Raw genomic sequence first — 11,643 nt, forward strand, 5'->3', positions numbered from 1 at the left:
ATGAAAACCAAGCGTTGTAAAGGAGCCCCTAAGAAAACGACGCCGTTTCATCCTTAGCCTACGTGTCACACTAACGGCCAGGTCAGCATATCTTCACGCCGTTACTGAAACATTTGACGGAAGGACTAACGTTACCAATTTTAAAACTTTCGGGGACAAATTTTATTATCTTTTTCTTACGGGGACTCGTTTGCAGAATGGGCTATCTTTCGGGGACCAATTTGGCTATTTACTCGGTAAATGTTGTATAAAAATAATATTTTGGAATACTTATTAAATATAATTTTTTATATTCAAATAAAATAAAAAAATATTTCAATATATACAACTAAATGTATTATGCAGTAATAACTGAAATCAGCGGTTAATCTGACTCAATTGAGTTTTGGGATCAGTCGAAGAGGCACAGGATTTAGTTATAGTGTCTCACATACAATTGTACCTTTCTTCGTGTCATCATTTGCTTGAGATTATCCTTCATTTCTACAATATTTTTTTTATTGTTATTGTTATTGTTATTTTTGTCTTAACCGCTTTCTCCTCTTTCTTCTGAGTCACAATCATTGTTCAGAAAACTGTTACAGGAAAATGCCAAGAAGAAGAAGATGATGGGGTTCCCCAGCTTCAAGCTTGCCTCACCTGAACCCATTTTCTCTTTCAACTCTCAAATTGCATACCCGCCTCATCAAGATTCAAGATTCAAGAAATTACTTCTCTTCTTGTGCATGCGCTGAACCCAACCTGGCTTTTCACGTGCTCATGCTTTAACTGAAGTCACCTTGAAGTTTGTGTCAGTAACTGAGTGTTTAGTATTTCTTGTGGTTCCGAGGATGTTGTCACCCTTATGCAAAGTCGTGATCTTGAACCCGAATTCAGTTTTCTAGTGTTTGTGATGGGAACATTGAGATTGGAGGGCTTTTGGTAACTTGAATTTTTGGCAGAGTTTGGAACTTTGAGATGAGCAGCAAAAAGGGAAGTTATGAAGAAGTAGAAGAAGAAGAAGAAGAAGAAGAAGAAGAAGAGATGGTGAGTGGGAAAGTAGTAGTTGTTGCAGTTAAAGCTTCAAGAGAAATTTCAAGAACTGCTTTGGTTTGGGCATTGACTCATGTTGTTCAACCAGGGGATTCCATTAAGCTGTTAGTTGTCATTCCTTTTCTCTCCTCAGGTGTTCATTCCACTCTCAATCTTGCTTTTACTCATTTTGATTTTGTAAGAATCATGATTTGTGATCTTTACATTTTCAGGCAAGAGGAATTGGGGATTCTCAAGATTTACCAGTGATTGTACCACTAGTAACTGGAGATCCCACTTAGGAAGCGCTTCAGATCAGAAAGAAATTATTACAAGTTCCTGTTCCCAATTGGTGCTTCAACTCCATGATTTATATGATCCAGACAAGGTTGGTACATAACTGTGTGTTTGTCTTTCTAATGCTTAGTATTCAGGTTTTCAAATCTGCCAAAAATGTTTATACAGATAAAGATCAGAGTTAAGATTCTTTCGAGTTCTTTATGTGGAGCAGTTGCCATTGAAGCCAAGAGAGTCCACTCAAGCTGGGTTATATTGGACAAGTAATATATATTTCACATTATGTTTCTGTTTTGTGTGTTTCATGTTGTCTATTGATTAATCCGTGATTGCAGAAAATTGAAACAAGAAAAGAAGTGCTGCATGGAGCAGCTGCATTGCAATATTGTAAGTATGAAGCGATCAAGGGCAAAGATTCTGCGCTTGAATTTGAACAGTTCACCGAAGATGGAACTTAATGATGGGGGGTGTTCATTGTCATTGGAGCTGAGTGCATATGCAAAACAAAATCCAGACACAATTAGAGGTCCTGCTGTTACTCCAGCTAGTAGTCCTGAGCAAGGATCGCCGCTATTGACTGCAACTGATATTGGTACCTCATCACTATCGAGCTCAGATCCTAGCACTTCACCATTTTTCCAGAGTGATATTTATGAAAGGCGAAGGCACGAGGGACTGAAAAATCTGGAGTATATTGAATCTGACTCGGAGAGTGAAAAGCTAAGTTTATCTTCAAAAAGTTCATATATTCAGCCCTGGATTGCCAATGTGATTTGTGTTGATGGTGAGGACAGTATGCAAAGGTTCGGCGATCAAGACCCTGTCTTAGGAGTGCTTAATTGTAAGATTGATGTCAACCTAAGCAAAAGTGTTAGAGATGCAATTTCGCTTGCGAGAAATGCACCTCCTGGTCCTCCTCCATTGTGCTCTATTTGTCAGCACAAGGCACCTGCATTTGGAAACCCTCCAAGGTGGTTTACCTTTTCCGAATTGCAACTCGCCACGGGTGGTTTTTCACAAGAAAATTTCTTGGCACAAGGTGGTTTTGGTTCTGTACACCGCGGCGTGCTACCGGATGGGCAAGTCATTGCTGTGAAGCAGTATAAATTAGCCAGCACACAAGGTGATAAAGAATTTTGCTCAGAAGTTGAAGTCTTAAGCTGCGCACAACATCGGAATGTTGTGACGCTAATTGGGTTTTGTGTGGAGGATGGTAGAAGATTACTAGTTTATGAATACATATGCAATGGCTCTTTGGATTCTCATCTTTATGGTAAATTCCTTTTAAATTCCTTTTATCCAATGATCTTGATCAGTAAAATGTTATGATGGATGGTAATCTATTTCGCAGGACGAAAACAGAAAGTACTAGAATGGTCTGCTCGGCAAAAAATCGCAGTGGGAGCTGCTCGCGGCTTAAGGTACCTACATGAAGAATGCAGAGTGGGATGTATTGTGCACCGTGATATGCGACCTAACAATATCCTCGTTACTCATGATTTTGAAGCACAGGTATTATTAGCTGCCTCAACAATCATTTCATTGACTTTGAGGTTGTAACAGCCTAACAAGTTTATGTTAGGTGGGAGATTTTGGACTTGCTAGGTGGCAACCTGATGGAGATTTGGGTGTGGAAACCAGGGTCATAGGAACATTTGGGTACATCCACATTAAATCCAATTCTTGTTAAATTAAATAAATTTCATTGAAATGGGATTTGTGTTGTAGGTATTTGGCGCCAGAATATGCTCAAAGTGGGCAAATAACAGAGAAAGCTGATGTGTATTCATTTGGAATAGTGCTATTGGAGCTTGTAACAGGAAGGAAAGCCATTGATATAAACCGCCCCAAAGGCCAGCAATGCCTCAGTGAATGGGTAACAAACATACATGAATGTCTCTCTATCTTTTCATTTCATTTCATGTCATTTATGCATCTTCATTGGATAGGCACGGCCATTGCTTGAACTTAAACATGAAGAAGCAGAAGCGAGAGAAGAGCTAGTTGATCCTATAATATGGAAAGGGAAAGGGTATATTGCTAAAGAGGTTAATCGAATGTTGCAATGTTGCTCCTTGTGCATCCGAAGAGACCCTCATTCAAGGCCCAGAATGTCTCAGGTTCCAATATTAACTAACTAATATTCATACCAATTATTACTACTTTTCGTTTATACTTATTCATATTTATTATGATTATAGGTGCTAAGGATGCTGGAAGAATGAACATTGTACACTCTAATCAAAATCAAACTCGGATTAATTTCATTGTACAGAAAATCACTACTCTATTTTTTTATTTTTATTATTATCATTTTGGTTCCCCCTGACGCGCGTAGCAAAATTTTGTAAAGCAAACATTTAGTCTCCAAGAAAATAAATTAATTAATAAAGAGAAAATAAACAAGTGTATTAAATAACAATATAAACATAAAGGAATCATTTAAAAGAAAAACAAAACAATAGAAATCAAAGAAGCTCAAAAGGCTTGTTAGTATTTGGGCTTGTATGTGTGGATCATTGTTTTTATTGGCACTTTATGTAATGGGTCCAACAATATGGGTTATGTTTTCCCCACTCCACATGGGTTGGCCCCCCAAATTCAACAAACTCTAATCAAATACACAATACAGAAACTATATTCGCTCGACTGCCATAATTGCCTTATTATATAATCATTTCCTTCTTTATGGTAAAAAGAGAATACAGTATTACAATGTCATTGTCTTTCCAACAGTATTTGCTTTGGAATGAGAAGGGAAAAGCATTTTTTTTAATCAGTCGAACCTAATTACAGTATCGAGTAATTAACAAGGTTGGAACATTTTTGTCCCAGCTTCTCTGGCATTGCCATCAAGGCCTGCAACAAGGTCTTACTGTCATTTTCATAAAGCTAGTGAGTAGTGACCCTATAAATTACTATGAATTAACTGTGAAGATCTTTTCTGTTTTTTCTTACACTTGTAATACAGCTGGCAATTTTACAAGGCAAATTAAACGTGCTTTATATGTGATGGTAAAAGAATGGAAAATTGGTTCCCCAAGATGTGATATTTTTGTCAAGATGTCCGTAGATACATCACCATGGTCCTATTTTATTATGCAAAAATATTATTTGTTCTTTAAAATTTTTTGGTTAATTTTTTTAAAAATTTATTATTATTTAATTAATTTAAATATTTATTTTTATGTATTAATTATTTAAAAAATAAAAAATTGTTTGTTTTTTATTTTTTTTAAATTAAATAAAAAATAATATTTAAAAAATACTTAATTACACCGTTTATGATGACGATGAGTTCCCGTTGCTTCTTCAATAATAATATTATTTAAGATATAAGATAAGATGTGGATAAGATTTTTTGCCCATTATTTGAAGAAGAAAAACTAAACAGTTTTACGGGTATGTTATACTGTTACAATATGAAACCCCTTGAAGCATGTGGAAAGCAATTAAGTGAATTAACATATCGATGATGGAAACATATTACAGTATCTATTTTTTATACTTTTTGTGTTAATTTCAGTTGTCAATTTCTGCAGAGTCATGATTGCCATTTTTTATAATCAATTTCACCTTTATGTCGATCAATTCGTAATGAGCTGTAAAATAGTACAATATGATATGATAAGAGAAATGCGGAGACATTTTTAATTATCTTGGCTCTCCTCATTCTATTAATTCTCTCGCTGTTTCCGCTGTCAATTTTAGTAACTTATTAGTTAAGTTTTGTATGATAATTTAGGATGGACGGATACTGACACGGACATGAAATACGACATGACATAGAATATATAGATACGCGAATTTTAAAATTTTACATGATATGAGAACATACATACATATAAAATATAAAGTAATTTTTAGATAAATTGTAATGATATTTTGATATTTTATTAATATTAAAATATAAATTAAAAATTTTAATTATTTTTAATGTCTTATTTTAATTATATAAAATATTTAAAATATTTTTTTAATAAATAATAATATATACTATATTTAAATTTATTTTAAAAATATATGATAAGAATAAGATTTGACACGCTAACACGTGATGGTATTTTGTTAAGAATAAGTGTGTCCGAAAAAGAATTTTTTATTTTTTAGTAAGACACGCTTGGACACAACAGACATGGGTGTCTAACGAGTGTCGGTGAGTGTCATGTCCGAAATGCGTCTGACACGCAGACACAACAACTCAAGAAAGTGTCCGTGTTTCATAGATGATAATATAGGATAAACCACTAAATTTATTTGAAGATGTTGATAAAAATATCTTCCAATTTTAATAATAATAAAAATATTTTTAAATTATTATAAAATACGAAAAATAATTAAAAAAATATAAATATGACACAATTTTTATATTTGATCTAAAATTTTATAAAAATATTTATATATTTATTTAAAAAATACAGTAAAAAAAGATAAAAATTCAATTTTAAAATATATTTTAAAAATATATATATAATGTTGGTTATTTTGTTGCGCATTAAAATATTTTGAGAATATTTTGTCGCCAATAAATGTGGGAGATAGATGTTTCTGGCAAGAAATTCAGAAATTGGGACAATTTTGGTAGTTTGTCCTAATATATATCATGATCATGTCACTATGAACTCTGAAATAAGTAAATAACGATTGCAACAAATTAAGAAAGTTCACATTTTATTTGTGTTATATCATCATATGCACATAAATAAAGGAAAAAATTAAACAAGTTTCCTCATCTGCAAATACAATCAATATCAACATTATTATTAATTATATTATTATTTACAGTAAGGTATCCATGTTGCCCCCACTGACTTATTAAAAGAAAGGAGATAGCTAGCTAGAATACCTCTTTGCAAAATAAGAAAGCCACTACTACTACTTCGTTCGGAATCTCTAGAATTTAAGAAACTTCATGATTACATTTTTGTTTAATATAACATACATAAAGTATAATAATTATTATCACGATCCTTGGCCTCCACCAGGTGGTGCCTTTATTTGTTATGATACAATATATATATATATTATAGGTACATAACTCAAATAAGTTAATTTTTTAAACAACTCTAATTAATAAAGATTTATTTTATATTTTTAAAAATTAAGAATTGAATTATCATTAATAAAAATTTATTCTAATTTTATTTTTATTTTCACTCCCCAAATAAACTAGGGGTGTCCGCGGATCGGATCGGATCGGATATGGCCGAAAATTCGATCCGATCCACACAATTTCCATCGAATTGGATCGGATATGATATCCGCGCTTTTTAGTGCCGGATCCGATCCGATCCGCAAATGTGCGGATCGGATCGGATTGGATATCGGATATATCCGCATGATTAAACCTTCTCTTTTTAATCATATTTCTATGTAAAAAAAATTCAATAAAAATATTTTTTTCATACTTTTAAACTTATTTATTCCTAAAATATTTTTAATCAAACTCTTTCTAAATAAAAAAAATAAAATAATACAATATATGAATAATAATTACTAACTAAAACATACAAACAAGTAAATATAATACTAAACATATATATATATATTTATTTTTTAATTATTATTGTGCGGATATGCGGATCCGCAGATCGGATACGCGGATGTAGAGCAGATATCCGCGATCCGATCCGATCCGATCATTTTGCGGATCGGATCGTATCTGCAATTTTCGGATCGGATGCGGATATTTACCGCGGATCTGCGGATACGATCCGATGCATGGACACCCCTAAAATAAACCCTAATCTCTCTCTCCTAAACTCCACGTTGCCTTCTTTCCAATTCGTTCGTGGCACCTCCACCATAACTACTACGCCGCGCTGCTTGTTATTCTCCAAAGATTACAACCGCTTCGTTCATTGCGCTTCCGCCCTAATTTCCTTGCATCCGTTGCCACCATCTCATCCGTTGTTCGCGCAAGAAAGACAGCCAGCATCGAACGTCTGTGTCATCATCATCGCATCCCTTTGGCCACCCTTCCCCGCGTGCAGCCGATTTACCACTCGCAGCCTTTTCGCGAGTCCCTATCGCCACTGCAGACTAGCACTAGGTAAGACCATTGATGCAACACACCTCACACAAGACGCGTTTGAGTTTTTGCCGCTGCATGTTTTTTGAGCCAGCGCCGCCGATCCTTCCACGCCGATCTCCTCCTACCGCTAGCTCGTTCTATTTGGTCGCTGCTGCAAGCATCCCAGAGAGCAACACCGGCACATTATTTTTGAATCTGAATCAGGTACAGTCACTCAATGGTTCAATCTTCCTCTCCAAATTTTTTATTTATCTAAGTGCATATGTCTGGTATTTGAATTTTGATGATCAAACTTTAATCAAAAGACACCTCCACTAAAGACACATCTAACAAAAGACACATCAATTAAAGACACATCCAAATATATGTCAAACAGAAGACACATTCGTTAAAGAAAAAGTCGTGGTGACGTCACATCGAGGGTTAGAGTAGAAGCGATGCTGAACAGCGTTCTTCGAACATTCGGAAACAGCGTCAGAAGGAGGTCAGTGACGTGTCTCTATGGCAGGGAGGTTCAACGACGGAATAGAGGGGGAAGAGAGATGCACGGCAGTGGTGAAAAATGGGTAAGTAAAAAGGGTAAAAGCTGAAAGGTGATTCTAAATTAGGGTAATTAGGGGGTATTTTTTTGTTTTTTAATTTTGAGTTCCAATCCAATAAAAATTGTTAGGAGTTGGTCGGATTCCTCTTGATTATTTAGCGAAATTGTATAAAAAATATTTAGTAATCAAAATAAATTAGCCAAAAATAATTAGAATTTACTTTATTTAATATTTATTAATTATTATAATAATTAATAAATATTAAATAAGACAAATTTTAGCTAATTTTTTGTGTCCTAGCATAACCGTGTATATATATATGTATGAAGCTTCTTGCAACTTGGAACTTTTTCTTTTTAATATTGACCCATTAGGTGAATTTGATTAAAAAATGAGTCCATTGACGTGTTTAACGTCGTTGTGGGAGCGCCGCCATTACCTGCAAAACGTTGACGACGTTTTGATGAAAATGTTACCGACGTTTTGTTCTCCATGTTTGACGTAACTTACTTCTCTCTTATTTCCTGCATAACCCAGCATCAGCAACAGAAATAATCTCATGTTACCATGATCCCATCCTCATTTCTTTCTCTTTGGTTGCTTTCAATTCTTCAGCAACAACAAACCACTTCTAAAAATACTTGCTCTTCCCTTCACCAAATCACCATTAAAATAAATTTCACCGCTGTTTTGACTAAATTTAAACTTTAAAATTCGTGTAACACACAAAACGGCAATGCCGTTTTCAATTTTTAATTTCAAAAAATAAAAAAAATTCTTTAACACAAAACGGCAAAGCCGTTTTCCTTTTAAAATATTAAAAAATTATTAACATGCACAAAACGATAGTGACATTTTGTGTGTATTTTGACAGTTAAAAAATTTTTCCATATCAATGTTAAATTCAACCATACAAAAATAATTTTGAAAAACACCCATTTCTCTACAATATTGAAAAAACTCAGCCTGCAACTTGCAGAGATCCAATGGCATTGAACTAGTTTTGGAGAACAAATTAGTGCTTGTACATTGGACATAGTCAGTAAGAAATATTAATGAATAATAAATAATTCATTAGTGCAGACAGTGTGTTGCTATATATAATGAATCTCTGTGATATAATATGGTGGATATCATAACCAAAAAGGATAATTAGAAGACTAATAACCAATGATTTAATCATAGTTTATATCCTTGAATAGAATGATTATGACCCTTGAACTAACCTATCCCGTTCTTTAGTTGCCTTTTTCTTTATTTATCACTTATCCTATGTTTGAAAGTAATGCTTCTTTTGTCATTGTACCCAAACACTAATAATCAGTGTCTGCTATGATTTCACGACCAATTGTATGGCCCAATTTGGTAAGATATCCATATATGTATATCTAATGGTGTCTACTTTTTAATAATATTTTATATTTATATTTATATTTATATTTATATTTATATGTAGGATTTTGTTATTATGTACCTTAAAGTATTAGTTAAACATATCATAAAAAAAATATTTTAATACTTTTAATATATTTAATGTATTTAAAATGTAAAAAAAATTTATTTTTATAATAAATAACATTAAAATATTTTTTTATAATATACTTAACCAATATTTTTAAGATACAAAATGACAAAACTCTTATATATATTATTGAGTTATTGTACTTGGCAATTAAGTGGCTTCTTAGCTTAGTTACTGGCCTTGGATGAACTCTTTCTAGCTAGCTAGGTAGTGGATGCTGCACTTATTGCCATATTTATTGCTCCAAATAAAAACTTAGATGAACAAGTCTTTATTTGGTTTTTGTGTACATAGTATAGGTAGTGAAAAATAATATTAAATAAGATAAATTTTGACTATTTTTAATTAATTTATTTTAATTATCAAATATTTTTGAATTAATTTTGTAAACCTCAATGGGGGGTTTGGTTCAACAATAGCAGTAGTGTATATTCTTGATAATGAAAGGTGAAAAGAAAAAGCAAATTTGGGAATTGTTCAGATTGCTCATAAATTAAAAATCATATGAAAATTGTTGTTTGAGAAGCACTTGAAGCAAACATTGAAAATTCTCCAAATGAATTAGCATATGGTTGGTCAATAGCTTGATCTCTTTCAAATAAGATTCCTTTCCACGATAATGCCAAATGAGATGAGAGAGAACGAATATAATGGGACCTTGCCGCAGAAATTAAAAGACCAAAAATCTTCAACTTTTATTAATTGCCTTAAATTCCTAACAAGTTGCCATAGCTAACAATAACGATAATATTATAAAACAATGAAAAATGTTTGGTAACCAAAAAAATATTAGCCAAAATTAGCCAGAATTTGTCTTATTTAGCATTCATTAATTGTCGCAATAATTAATAAATACTAAATAAGGCAAATTCTGGATGATTTTTTTGTCTCCCTAACATTATCCTAAAATAATATTATATTAATCAAGTTAAGTTGGTCTTGTAATTAATTCACTGATCTACTTAAATAAGTATAAAAAATTTAAATTTTATTTTATTCGTACAATAATTTATTGACTAAATCAATCATTAGTATAAAATATATGATAAAATATAAAATACATACTAAAAATAAATTCTCATTTCAGTGTATAAATAGTAGTTTTATTATAAAATTACTAGCTATATAAATTTAGGTACATCAAGAGCTAGATCTGGATTAGATAACTACCAATTTTTCTGTTTTGATATTTGATCCACAACTTGATTATTGTTACCCTGGCCTACTGAAGAAAAGGCGTATCCGATCCCCTTCCCTTCTTTAAATGAATCTGTATCTCAGATTCTAATTATTGGGATAGGAGGATATATTATACGTATATTCGTTGCAAAGCCACCTATACAATAATATAAGCTAAGGTTTCTTTTAATTAATCATGATGTGATATGTCCGAAGGTAGGTAACCCTTGTTTCCTTTCTTTTTTTTTTTTTTTTTTTCTTCTATTGATTGTTCAACAAATATTAGAGTTTAATTTAAATTAAATTAAAGATATTGTTACTGTTACATATATATTTTTAACAAAGAAATAGTTTATGTGTACGTGACAACATGTAATTTATTAAACACATTGTAAAAGTAAAATCCTAATTAAATTATGAAAATGGCATTGATTAATTAATTAGTCAAACTAAAGAGGCAATGTTGACACTTGGTTTTGAATAAAATAGAGCCCGCAGGAAGGGTTTGTAGTTGCTGCCATGCATCCAGAAAGCAAGAAGACTTTGAATTTGAACACCACCATAATGTATTGATTGTCTGATTGAAACATTAATTATAATTAAGCGTTTGAAACATTCAAATCTAAGTTGGGTGAAGTTGTAAGATTTTATTCTCTCTTCCTATTCACGTAGTAATAGCGTAGACTTTTATATGTGTAGTATCGATCGGTTAATAATCTGTAATTGACTAATTGAAATTCGACCATACTAAAAAAATAAAAAAAATTATAAATTTATTTTATTTAATATTTATTAATTTTAATAATAATTAATAAATATTAAATAAGATAAATTTTAACTATTTTTTAATAAATTATTTTGGTTATTAAATATTTTCGATTGAAATCACACATAATATAAAACTAGACCGATTTAAATGAAGGGAAAATCATACCCATCTGAGTTTACATATTAAATACTTCAATTAAACATGCATGGAAAACTATTCTCTCCTTTTTAAAGTTATCCTCCTATTTTGTATACGGAAATATTTAGTAATCAAAATAAATTAATAAAAA

At 32.0% G+C, this 11,643-nt stretch overlaps 1 protein-coding gene across 1 annotated transcript; it reads left to right on the forward strand.

Annotated features, from left to right (window-relative positions):
* Positions 1-350: 350 nt before the first annotated feature.
* Positions 351-3,630, forward strand: LOC107630637 (inactive protein kinase SELMODRAFT_444075). The gene is made up of 9 exons (XM_016333839.3): positions 351-1,165; positions 1,245-1,399; positions 1,477-1,571; positions 1,644-2,581; positions 2,660-2,820; positions 2,891-2,967; positions 3,037-3,184; positions 3,258-3,428; positions 3,510-3,630. Exons 1-9 carry the CDS (start codon positions 958-960, stop codon positions 3,531-3,533), a joined length of 1,977 nt encoding a protein of 658 aa, XP_016189325.1. The 5' UTR covers positions 351-957; the 3' UTR covers positions 3,534-3,630.
* The last annotated feature ends 8,013 nt before the right edge of the window (positions 3,631-11,643 follow it).

Source organism: Arachis ipaensis, chromosome B3 (assembly GCF_059453495.1).
Source record: "Arachis ipaensis isolate K30076 ecotype BB chromosome B3, ASM5945349v1, whole genome shotgun sequence".
Taxonomy (NCBI): domain Eukaryota; kingdom Viridiplantae; phylum Streptophyta; class Magnoliopsida; order Fabales; family Fabaceae; genus Arachis; species Arachis ipaensis.

Excerpts from the sequence above, each read along its gene's own strand:
- LOC107630637 (XM_016333839.3), top strand. The coding sequence starts at position 958 with ATGAGCAGCAAAAAGGGAAGTTATGAAGAAGTAGAAGAAGAAGAAGAA. Across the intron at positions 2,582-2,659 it reads TTTGGATTCTCATCTTTATG|GACGAAAACAGAAAGTACTA; the intron begins GTAAATTCCTTT and ends TCTATTTCGCAG. Across the intron at positions 2,821-2,890 it reads CTCATGATTTTGAAGCACAG|GTGGGAGATTTTGGACTTGC; the intron begins GTATTATTAGCT and ends AGTTTATGTTAG.